At 35.5% G+C, this 18,663-nt stretch overlaps 1 protein-coding gene across 7 annotated transcripts in view; it reads right to left on the minus strand.

Moving 5' to 3' along the window:
• The window catches only part of LOC117331267 (copine-8-like), a 62,564-nt gene that overhangs the window by 8,309 nt on the left and 35,592 nt on the right, over positions 1–18,663 (minus strand). For 2 of the 7 annotated variants that reach the window (XM_033889869.1, XM_033889865.1), the window contains 8 exons: positions 16,819–16,821; positions 13,569–13,724; positions 8,371–8,443; positions 8,050–8,177; positions 6,983–7,085; positions 5,461–5,518; positions 2,225–2,287; positions 2,094–2,104 (listed from right to left, as the gene is read on the minus strand). In XM_033889869.1, the coding sequence (XP_033745760.1) occupies positions 2,094–2,104; positions 2,225–2,287; positions 5,461–5,518; positions 6,983–7,085; positions 8,050–8,177; positions 8,371–8,443; positions 13,569–13,724; positions 16,819–16,821 (595 nt within the window). Of the gene's footprint in view, positions 1–2,093; positions 2,105–2,213; positions 2,288–5,460; positions 5,519–6,982; positions 7,086–8,049; positions 8,178–8,370; positions 8,444–13,568; positions 13,725–16,818; positions 16,822–18,663 lie in introns of all 7 variants that reach the window. The other 5 variants (XM_033889871.1, XM_033889867.1, XM_033889872.1 and 2 more) reach the window with 3 other exon arrangements.

Genomic DNA, 18,663 nt, shown 5'->3' on the forward strand with positions numbered 1-18,663 from the left:
ATTCTAATAAGATTATCTTATCCATTGCTCTTGTAAAATACCTGTACAATATCTCTGACTGTAAAATACCTGTACAATATCTCTGACTGTAAAATACCTGTACAATATCTCTGACTGTAAAATACCTGTACAATATCTCTGACTGTAAAATACCTGTACAATATCTCTGACTGTAAAATACCTGTACAATATCTCTGACTGTAAAATACCTGTAAAATATCTCTGACTGTAACATACCTGTACAATATCTCTGACTGTAAAATACCTGTACAGTATCTCTGACTGTAAAATACCTGTACAATATCTCTGACTGTAAAATACCTGTACAATATCTCTGACTGTAAAATACCTGTACAATATCTCTGACTGCCTGCTTGTAAAATACCTGTACAATATCTCTGACTGTAAAATACCTGTACAATATCTCTGACTGTAAAATACCTGTACAATATCTCTGACTGTAAAATACCTGTACAATATCTCTGACTGCCTGCTTGTAAAATACCTGTTCAATATCTCTGACTGTAAAATACCTGTACAATATCTCTGACTGTAAAATACCTGTACAATATCTCTGACTGCCTGCTTGTAAAATACCTGTACAATATCTCTGACTGTAAAATACCTGTACAATATCTCTGACTGCAAAATACCTGTACAATATCTCTGACTGTAAAATACCTGTACAATATCTCTGACTGTAAAATACCTGTACAATATCTCTGACTGTAAAATACCTGTACAATATCTCTGACTGTAAAATACCTGTACAATATCTCTGACTGTAACATACCTGTACAATATCTCTGACTGTTACATACCTGTACAATATCTCTGACTGTAACATACCTGTACAATATCTCTGACTGTAAAATACCTGTACAATATCTCTGACTGTAAAATACCTGTACAATATCTCTGACTGTAACATACCTGTACAATATCTCTGACTGTAAAATACCTGTACAATATCTCTGACTGTAAAATACCTGTACAATATCTCTGACTGTAACATACCTGTACAATATCTCTGACTGGTACATACCTGTACAATATCTCTGACTGTAAAATACCTGTACAATATCTCTGACTGTAAAATACCTGTACAATATCTCTGACTGTAACATACCTGTACAATATCTCTGACTGTTACATACCTGTACAATATCTCTGACTGTAACATACCTGTACAATATCTCTGACTGTAAAATACCTGTACAATATCTCTGACTGTAACATACCTGTACAATATCTCTGACTGTAACATACCTGTACAATATCTCTGACTGTAAAATACCTGTACAATATCTCTGACTGTAAAATACCTGTACAATATCTCTGACTGCCTGCTTGTAAAATACCTGTACAATATCTCTGACTGTAAAATACCTGTACAATATCTCTGACTGTTACATACCTGTACAATATCTCTGACTGTAACATACCTGTACAATATCTCTGACTGTAACATACCTGTACAATATCTCTGACTGTAAAATACCTGTACAGTATCTCTGACTGTAAAATACCTGTACAATATCTCTGACTGTAAAATACCTGTAAAATATCTCTGACTGTAAAATACCTGTACAATATCTCTGACTGCCTGCTTGTAAAATACCTGTACAATATCTCTGACTGTAAAATACCTGTACAATATCTCTGACTGTAAAATACCTGTACAATATCTCTGACTGCCTGCTTGTAAAATACCTGTACAATATCTCTGACTGTAAAATACCTGTACAATATCTCTGACTGTAAAATACCTGTACAATATCTCTGACTGCCTGCTTGTAAAATACCTGTACAATATCTCTGACTGTAAAATACCTGTACAATATCTCTGACTGTAAAATACCTGTACAATATCTCTGACTGCAAAATACCTGTACAATATCTCTGACTGTAAAATACCTGTACAATATCTCTGACTGTAAAATACCTGTACAATATCTCTGACTGTAAAATACCTGTACAATATCTCTGACTGTAAAATACCTGTACAATATCTCTGACTGTAAAATACCTGTACAATATCTCTGACTGTAACATACCTGTACAATATCTCTGACTGCCTGCTTGTAAAATACCTGTAAAATATCTCTGACTGCCTGCTTGGAAAATACCTGTACAATATCTCTGACTGTAACATACCTGTACAATATCTCTGACTGTAACATACCTGTACAATATCTCTGACTGTAACATACCTGTACAATATCTCTGACTGCCTGCTTGCCGTTGTACGATAATCTGACATCATCCCCATCCAGTGTGTCCATGGCTAAAACAAACAATTTCTATTACAAATTAAACCTGTGAATAAGCCTGCAACAAGTAAAATCTCTGTAACAGTATAATTATCTATATAGATATTAACTATGTAGTAACAGTATAATTATCGATATAGATATTAACTATGTAGTAACAGTATAATTATCGATATAGATATTAACTATGAAGTAACAGTATAATTATCTATATAGATATTAACTATGTAGTAACAGTATAATTATTGATATAGATATTAACTATGTAGTAACAGTATAATTATCGATATAGATATTAACTATGTAGTAACAGTATAATTATCTATATAGATATTAACTATGTAGTAACAGTATAATTATCGATATAGATATTAACTATGTAGTAACAGTATAATTATAGATATAGATATTAACTATGTAGTAACAGTATAATTATAGATATAGATATTAACTATGTAGTAACAGTATAATTATAGATATAGATATTAACTATGTAGTAACAGTATAATTATCGATATAGATATTAACTATGTAGTAACAGTATAATTATCTATATAGATATTAACTATGTAGTAACAGTATAATTATAGATATAGACATTAACTATGTAGTAACAGTATAATTATTGATATAGATATTAACTATGTAGTAACAGTATAATTATTGATATAGATATTAACTATGTAGTAACAGTATAATTATTGATATAGATATTAACTATGTAGTAACAGTATAATTATCGATATAGATATTAACTATGTAGTAACAGTATAATTATCGATATAGATATTAACTATGTAGTAACAGTATAATTATCGATATATATATTAACTATGTTGTAACAGTATAATTATCGATATAGATATTAACTATGTAGTAACAGTATAATTATAGATATAGATATTAACTATGTTGTAACAGTATAATTATTGATATAGATATTAACTATGTAGTAACAGTTTAATTATCGATATAGATATTAACTATGTAGTAACAGTATAATTATTGATATAGATATTAACTATGTAGTAACAGTATAATTATCGATATAGATATTAACTATGTAGTAACAGTATAATTATCGATATAGATATTAACTATGTAGTAACAGTATAATTATCGATATAGATATTAACTATGTAGTAACAGTATAATTATCGATATAGATATTAACTATGTAGTAACAGTTTAATTATCGATATAGATATTAACTATGTAGTAACAGTATAATTATTGATATAGATATTAACTATGTAGTAACAGTATAATTATAGATATAGATATTAACTATGTAGTAACAGTATAATTATCAATATAGATATTAACTATGTAATAACAGTATAATTATTGATATAGATATTAACTATGTAGTAACAGTATAATTATCAATATAGATATTAACTATGTAGTAACAGTATAATTATCTATATAGATATTAACTATGTAGTAACAGTATAATTATTGATATAGATATTAACTATGTAGTAACAGTATAATTATCGATATAGATATTAACTATGTAGTAACAGTATAATTATCGATATAGATATTAACTATGTAGTAACAGTATAATTATAGATATAGATATTAACTATGTAGTAACAGTATAATTATAGATATAGATATTAACTATGTAGTAACAGTATAATTATAGATATAGATATTAACTATGTAGTAACAGTATAATTATAGATATAGATATTAACTATGTAGTAACAGTTTAATTATCGATATAGATATTAACTATGTAGTAACAGTATAATTATTGATATAGATATTAACTATGTAGTAACAGTATAATTATCGATATAGATATTAACTATGTAGTAACAGTATAATTATAGATATAGATATTAACTATGTAGTAACAGTATAATTATAGATATAGATATTAACTATGTAGTAACAGTATAATTATAGATATAGATATTAACTATGTAGTAACAGTATAATTATAGATATAGATATTAACTATGTAGTAACAGTATAATTATTGATATAGATATTAACTATGTAGTAACAGTATAATTATTGATATAGATATTAACTATGTAGTAACAGTATAATTATAGATATAGATATTAACTATGTAGTAACAGTATAATTATAGATATAGATATTAACTATGTAGTAACAGTATAATTATAGATATAGATATTAACTATGTAGTAACAGTATAATTATAGATATAGATATTAACTATGTAGTAACAGTATAATTATAGATATAGATATTAACTATGTAGTAACAGTATAATTATTGATATAGATATTAACTATGTAGTAACAGTATAATTATTGATATAGATATTAACTATGTAGTAACAGTATAATTATAGATATAGATATTAACTATGTAGTAACAGTATAATTATTGATATAGATATTAACTATGTAGTAACAGTATAATTATCGATATAGATATTAACTATGTAGTAACAGTATAATTATCTTTATAGATATTAACTATTTATACATATAAGTATCTAGTGTCATACATTTATACAGATCTTAGTAGAATATAAAACAACTGTAATTGAGATAGTCAGTTTTAACACCTTCCTATGTTGAATATGTTGATATGGATATCTGATCGATATGCCAGAAAGACGATGGTACAAAAATAGCATAAAGTTTGATGAAAATCTGTCAAAGATTAAAGTTGCTTTGTGTTAACATTGAAACGGGACGAGACGGGACTAGATGGTGTCTTTGAAGTGATTTTGACCTTGGAAGTCTGAAGCACAAACACTATAATATAATATATGTTCAGGGCATGTCTGTAAAAGCTGTATTATGTCTATAAACTTGATTTTGTGTATAAGCTTCCATCCAAATCTCTTAAGAAATGATGTAGCTAGCATGATATGATGAAATGGAATCGGTTGATGATTTTCTATATTTAATGTATATATATACATAGTTGAAAAATATAAATTCAACACAACAAAAAGTACACTATATTGAGCAACAGTGACCTTGGCATCAAAACTGAATCAGGACCGGACGCGACAGATATGGACAACGCTATAACTACATTGTACATGCACCCAAGACAACAACCCCCACCCCCCAATCATTTTTATGGCGGGGCATAGAAAGGAAATAAGACAGAGAATGTACATTTAAATGTTAATTTTTTTTCAAATACAAGTAGTTAAAACATTCTCAAGATGCAAAAAGTTTACCTTCAAAATCTGCATCTCCTACCCCTACAATGATGATTGACATTGGTAACCCAGACGCCTGCAATACAATACAACAGTAATTAGGAACAAATACATGTATTATTAATAGGGAACGTCAGTTCTAAATGTGGACGTTATAAAAATACAGATATATACCAATTATAGTATACATGTATTATAGGGAATGTCAGTTCTAAATGTGGACGTTATAAAAATACAGATATATACCAATTATAGTACAATTGTATACATGTATTATAGGGAATGTCAGTTCTAAATGTGGACGTTATAAAAATACAGATATATACCAATTATAGTATACATGTATTATAGGGAATGTCAGTTCTAAATGTGGACGTTATAAAAATACAGATATATACCAATTATAGTATACAGTCATGTATTATAGGGAATGTCAGTTCTAAACTACAATATGGACGTTTTAAAGATACAAATGTATACCATTTATAGCCAATACATTTATTTTTTTCATTTTTTATGTATATCATATTACAGGAGTTGCTTACAAAAAATCATCCATGGCTGTCCTACTGTAGTGTGCTACCCCACTTCTTTGGGTTTCTGCCCCTCCATTAATATCTTTGAGTGACCTTAAATCAATCCCTGAGGCAGCACACATACATGTACCAATTTCATGATATCTAAGTATTGAAAGGCAAAATTTATGTTTAACAATCGGTACTAGCAACGACCTTGACCTTCTGCCATTTTAGCCCAAAGTTATTTGCTAGTCATTTTTTTAATCATCTATCCTGTAATAAGTTTATAGCTTTAAAAGATAGTTCCTAGTCCTAATAGTGCTTTAACTTATTTAGATGGGTATTAAAGCATTAATATCAGTGATTGACAATGACCCAGTTAATATACATGTAGTTCTAACCCTTGCCACATACAAAGTTCATCGATAATTTATTCTAACTTATTGCCCTGCAGACATGCCAAATTTTACAGTGACATTGACTTTGGCTGATCATGCCTCAAATCAATAGGGTTATATACCTTAGGGAGCCAAACACCACGCTTTAATTCATTGGACTATTTTCATCATTTGGAAATGTCAGACATGAAATAACTGTAAACCATTCATCTCTAAGGAGTCAATCTTTCCCAGGAAAATTTAAAGTGGAATCACTAAAACTATTTTTAAAATTATTCTGTTACAGTTAATTAGACTTATTAACCAATTTTATTCTGTTGCAGTTAATTAAATGTATTTACCAATTTTATTCTGTTGCAGTTAATTAAATGTATTTATCAATTTTATTCTGTTGCAGTTGATTAAATGTATTTACCAATTTTATTGTCACCATCAGTATATCGATTGTCCCTACATTGGTATGTTGAGTTACAGAAGCAGTACTATACTTACGTTGACTATGGCCTTGTTGAGTACACAAGCAGTACTATACTTACATTGACTATGGCCTTGTTGAGTCCACAAGCAGTACTATACTTACATTGACTATGGCCTTGTTGAGTACACAAGCAGTACTATACTTACATTGACTATGGCCTGCATGGTTTGAGGCATGTCGGTGATAACTCCATCAGTGATAATCAGTAATACAAAATAGTTAGAACCATCCCGCACTGCTGTGGCAAACCTGCAAAATGTCACAAAATAGTTAGAACCATCACACACTGTTCGGACAAACCTACAATATGTCACAAAATAGTTAAAACCATCACACACTGTTCGGACAAGCCTACAATATGTCACAAAATAGTTAGAAGCATCCCGCACTGCTGTAGCAAACCTACAATATGTCACAAAATAGAACCATCACACACTGTTGTAGCAAACCTACAATATATGTCACAAAATAGAACCATCACACACTGATGTAGCAAACCTTCAATAACCCATAAAGCTGGCCACATATGGTTGATTACAGGGGCGAAGTTTGTCGGCTCATAAAGCTGTAGATATCATCACTTGAGGAAATTTACCTGGCCACATGGTTGATTACAGCTGTAGGTATCATCACCTGAGGAAATTTACCTGGCTACATGGTTGATTACAGGGGCGAAGTTTGTTGGCTCATAAAGCTGTAGGTATCATCACCTGAGGAAATTTACCTGGCCACATGGTTGATTACAGGGGCGAAGTTTGTTGGCCCATAAATCTGTTGGTATCATCACTTGAGGAAATTTACCTGGCTACATGGTTGATTACAGGGGCGAAGTTTGTCGGCTCATAAAGCTGTAGGTATCATCACTAGAGGAAATTTACCTGGCTACATGGTTGATTACAGGGGCGAAGTTTGTTGGCTCATAAAGCTGTAGGTATCATCACCTGAGGAAATTTACCTGGCTACATGGTTGATTACAGCTGTAGGTATCATCACCTGAGGAAATTTACCTGGCCACATGGTTGATTACAGCTGTAGGTATCATCACCTGAGGAAATTTACCTGGCTACATGGTTGATTACAGGGGCGAAGTTTGTCGGCTCATAAAGCTGTAGGTATCATCACCTGAGGAAATTTACCTGGCTACATGGTTGATTACAGGGGCGAAGTTTGTTGGCCCATAAATCTGTTGGTATCATCACCTGAGGAAACTTACCTGGCCACATGGTTGATTACTGGGGCGAAGTTCGTCGGCCCATAAAGTTGTACATTCTTCAGTGAGTTATAGTAAGCCTGTAGGATCCCCTGTACACCTTGACAGAATGGATTGGTCGGGCTGAAGTTCTGAAATTTACAGTTCAATAAACTTGTCAATAGTTTAGTGATCATGGGATTTACTTTTTACATATATATAAATTAAGGTCATCTGAAATGAAAATAAAAGCAAATTTATATATTTTATCAATTATTAATATACATATTGTTATATGTCAAACATAAAATATTACCTTAGGAGATGTTGTAATTGGAGACTTACCAGAGCGAATTCATGATGTACACTCCCATCGCTCATCCTGGCCCCAAATCCTAAGGCAGGGAACAGTTTGTCACTGTAGGAGAGGAACATTCAGTTTACTTCTAATGTTTACATTATGATATATTCTGGTAATTCAGGATTAATTCTATAATTCTCAGAAGCTGGAAATACAGATGTGCTCATTTTTTGTTTCAGATCTGCTGGTAAATGTAATCAACCAGAATAACAATAAAATCCACCATAGAGATATACTAGCTCCATCTCTGCTATTAAACACATTGGACGCCAGTGATCCAGATAGTATTTCAAGGTTGTTCACTTGAACAGATTTGTTACCGATCCATCTTAGGGATGCTACTAATCCTCTAATCCAATATCATTTACTCTCCACTGTGACTTTTGTTTACTAACTGAGAAGAGGTTTTTTTTTTGGCTTTGTTATGAGTGTATTCTTCATCAGATATGATACAGTGAACTTGAAATGATCATTTGTAGTTGTATGTCTTAACAACTTTGTAATATGTCTAGTTAATGTCTAATTATATATATATATAATACATGATTACAGTAAGGTAACCATGTCCTGCAACATTAAGCAAACAATGTGCACTGCACTGTTTGTATTATGACTTATAATGTGATCTGAAGAACATTCCAGACCACAACATCCATTACTTATTCCAGACCACAACATCCATTACACATTCCAGACCACAACATCCATTACTTATTCCAGACCACAACATCCATTACTTATTCCAGACCACAACATCCATTACACATTCCAGACCACAACATCCATTACACATTCCAGACCACAACATCCATTACACATTCCAGACCACAACATCCATTACATATTCCAGACCACAACATCCATTACTTATTCCAGACCACAACATCCATTACTTATTCCAGACCACAACATCCATTACACATTCCAGACCACAACATCCATTACACATTCCAGACCACTACATCCATTACTTATTCCAGACCACAACATCCATTACTTATTCCAGACCACAACATCCATTACACATTCCAGACCACAACATCCATTACACATTCCAGACCACAACATCCATTACTTATTCCAGACCACAACATCCATTACTTATTCCAGACCACAACATCCATTACACATTCCAGACCACAACATCCATTACACATTCCAGACCACAACATCCATTACACATTCCAGACCACAACATCCATTACACATTCCAGACCACAACATCCATTACTTATTCCAGACCACAACATCCATTACTTATTCCAGACCACAACATCCATTACTTATTCCAGACCACAACATCCATTACTTATTCCAGACCACAACATCCATTACACATTCCAGACCACAACATCCATTACACATTCCAGACCACAACATCCATTACACATTCCAGACCACAACATCCATTACACATTCCAGACCACAACATCCATTACTATTCCAGACCACAACATCCATTACTTATTCCAGACCACTACATCCATTACTTATTCCAGACCACTACATCCATTACTTATTCCAGACCACAACATCCATTACTTATTCCAGACCACTACATCCATTACTTATTCCAGACCACAACATCCATTACTTATTCCAGACCACAACATCCATTACACATTCCAGACCACAACATCCATTACTTATTCCAGACCACAACATCCATTACACATTCCAGACCACAACATCCATTACACATTCCAGACCACAACATCCATTACTTATTCCAAGACCACAACATCCATTACACATTCCAGACCACAACATCCATTACACATTCCAGACCACAACATCCATTACTTATTCCAGACCACAACATCCATTACTTATTCCAGACCACAACATCCATTACTTATTCCAGACCACAACATCCATTACACATTCCAGACCACAACATCCATTACACATTCCAGACCACAACATCCATTACTTATTCCAGACCACTACATACATTACACATTCCAGACCACAACATCCATTACACATTCCAGACCACTACATCTATTACTTATTCCAGACCACTACATCCATTACTTATTCCAGACCACAACATCCATTACACATTCCAGACCACAACATCCATTACACATTCCAGACCACAACATCCATTACTTATTCCAGACCACTACATACATTACACATTCCAGACCACAACATCCATTACACATTCCAGACCACAACATCCATTACACATTCCAGACCACTACATACATTACACATTCCAGACCACAACATCTATTACTTATTCCAGACCACAACATCCATTACTTATTCCAGACCACAACATCCATTACTTATTCCAGACCACAACATCCATTACTTATTCCAGACCACAACATCCATTACACATTCCAGACCACAACATCCATTACTTATTCCAGACCACAACATCCATTACTTATTCCAGACCACAACATCTATGACTTATTCCAGACCACAACATCCATTACTTATTCCAGACCACAACATCCATTACACATTCCAGACCACAACATCCATTACACATTCCAGACCACAACATCCATTACACATTCCAGACCACAACATCTATTACTTATTCCAGACCACAACATCCATTACACATTCCAGACCACAACATCCATTACACATTCCAGACCACAACATCTATGACTTATTCCAGACCACAACATCTATTACTTATTCCAGACCACAACATCCATTACTTATTCCAGACCACAACATCCATTACACATTCCAGACCACAACATCCATTACACATTCCAGACCACTACATCCATTACTTATTCCAGACCACAACATCCATTACTTATTCCAGACCACAACATCCATTACTTATTCCAGACCACAACATCCATTACACATTCCAGACCACAACATCCATTACACATTCCAGACCACAACATCCATTACATATTCCAGACCACAACATCCATTACTTATTCCAGACCACAACATCCATTACTTATTCCAGACCACAACATCCATTACACATTCCAGACCACAACATCCATTACTTATTCCAGACCACAACATCCATTACACATTCCAGACCACAACATCCATTACACATTCCAGACCACAACATCCATTACTTATTCCAGACCACAACATCCATTACACATTCCAGACCACAACATCCATTACACATTCCAGACCACAACATCCATTACACATCCCAGACCACTACATCTATTACTTATTCCAGACCACTACATCCATTACTTATTCCAGACCACAACATCCATTACACATTCCAGACCACAACATCCATTACACATTCCAGACCACAACATCCATTACTTATTCCAGACCACAACATCCATTACTTATTCCAGACCACAACATCCATTACTTATTCCAGACCACAACATCCATTACTTATTCCAGACCACAACATCCATTACACATTCCAGACCACAACATCCATTACTTATTCCAGACCACAACATCCATTACACATTCCAGACCACAACATCTATGACTTATTCCAGACCACAACATCCATTACTTATTCCAGACCACAACATCCATTACACATTCCAGACCACAACATCCATTACACATTCCAGACCACAACATCCATTACACATTCCAGACCACAACATCCATTACTTATTCCAGACCACTACATCTATTACTTATTCCAGACCACTACATCCATTACTTATTCCAGACCACAACATCCATTACTTATTCCAGACCACAACATCCATTACTTATTCCAGACCACAACATCCATTACACATTCCAGACCACAACATCCATTACTTATTCCAGACCACAACATCCATTACTTATTCCAGACCACAACATCCATTACTTATTCCAGACCACAACATCCATTACACATTCCAGACCACAACATCCATTACATATTCCAGACCACAACATCCATTACTTATTCCAGACCACAACATCCATTACTTATTCCAGACCACAACATCCATTACTTATTCCAGACCACAACATCCATTACACATTCCAGACCACAACATCCATTACTTATTCCAGACCACAACATCCATTACTTATTCCAGACCACAACATCTATGACTTATTCCAGACCACAACATCCATTACTTATTCCAGACCACAACATCCATTACACATTCCAGACCACAACATCCATTACTTATTCCAGACCACAACATCCATTACACATTCCAGACCACAACATCCATTACACATTCCAGACCACAACATCCATTACACATTCCAGACCACAACATCCATTACACATTCCAGACCACAACATCCATTACACATTCCAGACCACAACATCCATTACACATTCCAGACCACAACATCCATTACTTATTCCAGACCACAACATCCATTACACATTCCAGACCACAACATCTATGACTTATTCCAGACCACTACATCCATTACTTATTCAGACCACAACATCCATTACTTACACAAACTTTCAATAGTTCTCCACTTTATAGTTTTGACCAGAAAACTTTCAGTAAATAAACTATAACCTTGTATTTCAACATCTTTAGCAAAGCTATAAACCTCATGGCAGCAGGTAAAGGTGACATTTTTACATACATCTAGATCATTATGTACATGTAACGTTTAATAAGCGAAATATATATTATGCACAGATTCAATATGATATATTTGTCACTGGACCTCTTACAAAACAATATAGTTGAGAGTGTAGGCAATAGAACAATTTCGAATTTTGCTCCAATAAGCAACTTCAGGTCAAGATATTGCACATTTGACCACCGTGGCCTTGAATGAAGGTCAAGGTCTTTCTTTTGAACAAACTTGATAGCTCTTCATACTAGCATGCTCCAGGCCCAATATCACGTCTCTGGGCCTCTAGGTCATTGAAAAGTTATTTAAAGGGACGCCGGGCAGACGGCAGACTGCTGAATACATTGGTGACAGACGATACACCACAGCATTTGGACATATGAGCAAACATGAAGTCAACCATAACAACAAATTAAATGTGAATGGCTTACTGCTCTCGATGGCGGATGAAACATGACGGCTATATAGGTATCCTGATCTTTTCAGTCAGATGACCTAAAAACTATAGGGTGGTACATAGATGATGTTTAGCACACTCTTGAGTTAAAGATCAATTAATTTTTATCTATTATTATGTTTTATTAATTTTGATCTTTGACTTATGAATTTACTTTACTCGTATGGATGGTAATAAATGTCAAGTTACCTGTCATAGTCCTGAATTATCTCCCCTACTGCCTGTATAGCAGCTGCATACTGGTTCGGAGCTCCATATGGGTTGAGATAGTGAAGAGAGGTTGGAGAGGATGGGTTTCCATTGGAGGCAGTGAAATCCACAGCCACAGTGAAGCTCATCTCAGTACTAGTAAGAAAATGAACCAATTTATTTAATAATCAAAAGTGAAACAAAGCCCTATAATAATATGACCTGAGGAGGTTCAAACATTTACAAAACAATTAGTATAAATAAACAGAGTAATTACCTAACTGTATATCAGGACTAGTGACAATACTAAACATAACCCCTTCACTATTACAGGGGTAGTAACTGTGACGTGTGACAACACTAAACATAACCCCTTCACTATTACAGGGGTAGTAACTGTGACAACACTAAACATAACCCCTTCACTATTACAGGGGTAGTAACTGTGACTTGTGACAACACTAAACATAACCCCTTCACTATTACAGAGGTAGTAACTGTGACTTGTGACAACACTAAACATAACCCCTTCACTATTACAGGGGTAGTAACTGTGACTTGTGACAACACTAAACATAACCCCTTCACTATTACAGGGGTAGTAACTGTGACTTGTGACAACACTAAACATAACCCCTTCACTATTACAGGGGTAGTAACTGTGACTTGTGACAACACTAAACATAACCCCTTCACTATTACAGGGGTAGTAACTGTGACTTGTGACAACACTAAACATAACCCCTTCACTATTACAGGGGTAGTAACTGTGACTTGTGACAACACTAAACATAACCCCTTCACTATTACAGGGGTAGTAACTGTGACTTGTGACACTAAACATAACCCCTTCACTATTACAGGGGTAGTAACTGTGACTTGTGACAACACTAAACATAACCCCTTCACTATTACAGGGGTAGTAACTGTGTCTTGTGACAACACTAAACATAACCCCTTCACTATTACAGGGGTAGTAACTGTGACTTGTGACAACACTAAACATAACCCCTTCACTATTACAGGGGTAGTAACTGTGACTTGTGACAACACTAAACATAACCCCTTCACTATTACAGGGGTAGTAACTGTGACTTGTGACAACACTAAACATAACCCCTTCACTATTACAGGGGTAGTAACTGTGACTTGTGACAACACTAAACATAACCCCTTCACTATTACAGAGGTAGTAACTGTGACTTGTGACACTAAACATAACCCCTTCACTATTACAGGGGTAGTAACTGTGACTTGTGACAACACTAAACATAACCCCTTCACTATTACAGAGGTAGGTAGTAACTGTGACTTGTGACAACACTAAACATAACCCCTTCACTATTACAGAGGTAGGTAGTAACTGTGACTTGTGACAACACTAAACATAACCCCTTCACTATTACAGAGGTAGTAACTGTGACTTGTGACACTAAACATAACCCCTTCACTATTACAGGGGTAGTAACTGTGACTTGTGACAACACTAAACATAACCCCTTCACTATTACAGGGGTAGTAACTGTGACTTGTGACAACACTAAACATAACCCCTTCACTATTACAGGGGTAGTAACTGTGACTTGTGACAACACTAAACATAACCCCTTCACTATTACAGAGGTAGTAACTGTGACAACACTAAACATAACCCCTTCACTATTACAGGGGTAGTAACTGTGACTTGTGACACTAAACATAACCCCTTCACTATTACAGGGGTAGTAACTGTAAACTCTATCATACATTTGTAATAGCAATTAAAAGAGTCTACCTAGTATATATAAAAAGTATGAATACACAAGTCACCAGTGAAGAAGAGGCTGAACTTAGAGGAAAAATGATAACGTATCCAGGATAATAGGATTAATTGATTAGTGAGATGTACTTCGAATTAATGCACTGGAAAAAGAATCAAAGTTTGCTTCAAAAATCATATCTCCCTACAGCAGGCTCTCTGATCAAATGTCTATTTGTTTACCAAGGTACGGTACTGCTATACTAAACATGAGCTCGAGGTACTCGGTTCAAATGTCTATTGTACTAAACAGGAGGTACTCGGATCAAATGTCTATTGTATTAAACAGGAGGTACTCGGATCTAATGTCTATTGTACTTAACAGGAGATACTCGGTTCAAATGTCTATTGTACTAAACATGAGGTACTCGGATCAAATGTCTATTGTACTAAACAGGAGGTACTCGGATCAAATGTCTATTGTACTAAACAGAAGGTACTCGGATCAAATGTCTATTGTACTAAACAGAAGGTACTCGGATCTAATGTCTATTGTACTAAACAGGAGGTACTCGGATCAAATGTCTATTGTACTAAACAGGAGGTACTCGGATCAAATGTCTATTGTACTAAACAGAAGGTACTCGGATCAAATGTCTATTGTACTAAACAGAAGGTACTCGGATCTAATGTCTATTGTACTAAACAGAAGGTACTCGGATCTAATGTCTATTGTACTAAACAGAAGGTACTCGGATCAAATGTCTATTGTACTAAACAGAAGGTACTCGGATCTAATGTCTATTGTACTAAATAGAAGGTACTCGGATCAAATGTCTATTGTACTAAACAGGAGGTACTCGGATCTAATGTCTATTGTACTAAACAGGAGGTACTCGGATCAAATGTCTATTGTACTAAACAGGAGGTACTCGGATCAAATGTCTATTGTACTAAACAGGAGGTACTCGGATCAAATGTCTATTGTACTAAACAGGAGGTACTCTGATCAAATGTCTATTGTACTAAACAGGAGGTACTCTGATCTAATGTCTATTGTACTAAACAGGAGGTACTCGGATCTAATGTCTATTGTACTAAACAGGAGATACTCGGATCAAATATCTATTGTACTAGACAGGAGGTACTCTGATCTAATGTCTATTGTACTAAACAAGAGGTATTCGGATCAACTGTCTATTGTACTAAACAGGAGGTACTCGGATCAATTGTCTATTTGTTTACCAAGGTACCAATGTCTCTATTTACAGTAAGCTATAGTGTCAGTAATTCAAGGGCAATAACCAACAGAAATGTCTTCAAAGTTAGCTCCCTTACGAAAAAAGTTTAGGCATTGGCTGGTGTGTATTTTAGCTACAATGATGAAAGTTTTTCTGCAGTAAAAGGATAGCTGTGATTCTGAAGTCTGAACAAGGAGCCTCAATATCATGGTTAAAATTAACTTCACCATAAGATGGTGAAAATGAGATGTCAAGGGGAAATTATACATACCCACTTTATGTCCATTGAAGTAAAACCCAGGGTCCACAAAAATATGAAGAAAACAGAAAGAAATGTCATTAAAAAAACTTAAACCTGACAACTACATACATATATAACATTCTGAAATGTTCCAACATTTATTTTGTTTATCAGCTGCTTGCTATATATCATAACGATAATAACATAGATTGTGTTACTGTAGAGTGTGTATCTGTGGGTCAGTACTGGGGGGGGGGGGGGGGGGGGATGGGGAGGAGAGGGAAGGTGGTGGAGAGAACACACAACAAATACAAAATGGCTCACAGGTGGTATTTTGTTTTCCAATGAGTCTCAACCCTAACTTACATAAAGAAATAACGAAAGTTACAATGTATTTCTCAATAAAGGGCAACAACAAGGATTGTTTATTGATGGACCATAGATCAACAAGGATTGTTTATTGATGGACCATAGATCACAGACGAAGGACAATTTTAACAGCTCCCCATCTGATGATGGGAAATGTCAAGTGCCGAATATATAATGACAAGGTTCTGAAGCAAACTTTGATAACTTTTCCATTGTATCAATTATTAATCAGCAGTATGACACTATAGGTGTTTGATGTCAAATCTACTTGATGTCCTCAGTGTACATAAGATTAAAGTGAAGCAAGACCTCACAATTTATTAAACAAGAGGCCCATGGGCCTTAGCGGTCACCTGAGTTTCTGATATACACTGTATATACCTGATATTTCTGTAAATTTTACCCTTTTTCACCCTCCCCACTCCCTTTATCAAGTTATACTCCCCTCCCCTCCACTTTATCAAGCTATATTCCCCTCCCCTCCCCCTTTATCAAGTTATACTCCCCTCCCCACCCCCTTTATCAAGTTATAGTCCCCTCCCCACCCCCTTTATCAAGTTATAGTCCCCTCCCCACCCCTTTATCAAGTTATAGTCCCCTCCCCACCCCCTTTATCAAGTTATAGTCCCCTCCCCACCCCCTTTATCAAGTTACAGTCACCTCCCCACCCCCTTAATCAAGTTATAGTCCCCTCCCCACCCCCTTTATCAAGCTATAGTCCCCTCCCTTCCCCCTTTAGCAAGCTATAGTCCCCTCCCCACCCCCTTTATCAAGTTATAGTCCCCTCCCCACCCCTTTATCAAGTTATAGTCCCCGTCCCACCCCTTTATCAAGCTATACTCCCCTCCCCACCCCCTTTATCAAGCTATAGTCCCCTCCCCACCCCTTTATCAAGTTATAGTCCCCTTCCCACCCCTTTATCAAGTTATAGTCCCCTCCCACCCCCTTTATCAAGTTATAGTCCCCTCCCAACACCCTTTATCAAGTTATAGTCCCCTCCCCACCCCCTTAATCAAGTTATAGTCCCCTCCCCAGCCCCTTTATCAAGTTATAGTCCCCTCCCCACCCCCTTTATCAAGTTATAGTCCCCTCCCCACCCCCTTTATCAAGTTATAATCCCCTCCCCAGCCCCTTTATCAAGTTATAATCCCCTCCCCACCCCCTTTATCAAGTTATAGTCCCCTCCCCACACCCTTTATCAAGTTATAGTCCCCTCCCCACACCCTTTATCAAGCTATAGTCCCCTCCCCACCCCCTTTATCAAGTTATAATCCCCTCCCCACCCCCTTTATCAAGTTATAGTCCCCTCCCCACCCCCTTTATCAAGCTAAAGCCCCCTCCCCACTCCCTTTATCAAGCTATAGTCCCCTCCCCACTCCCTTTATCAAGCTATAGTCCCCTCCCCACCCCCTTTATCAAGTTATAGTCCCCTCCCATATTTGACATGATTTACATACAGAGAGTGGAGCACTGCATTAGAGATTCACCGTTATCAGTGGGTTGTGT

Source organism: Pecten maximus, chromosome 7, assembly GCF_902652985.1.
Source record: "Pecten maximus chromosome 7, xPecMax1.1, whole genome shotgun sequence".
NCBI classification, from domain to species: Eukaryota; Metazoa; Mollusca; class Bivalvia; order Pectinida; family Pectinidae; genus Pecten; species Pecten maximus.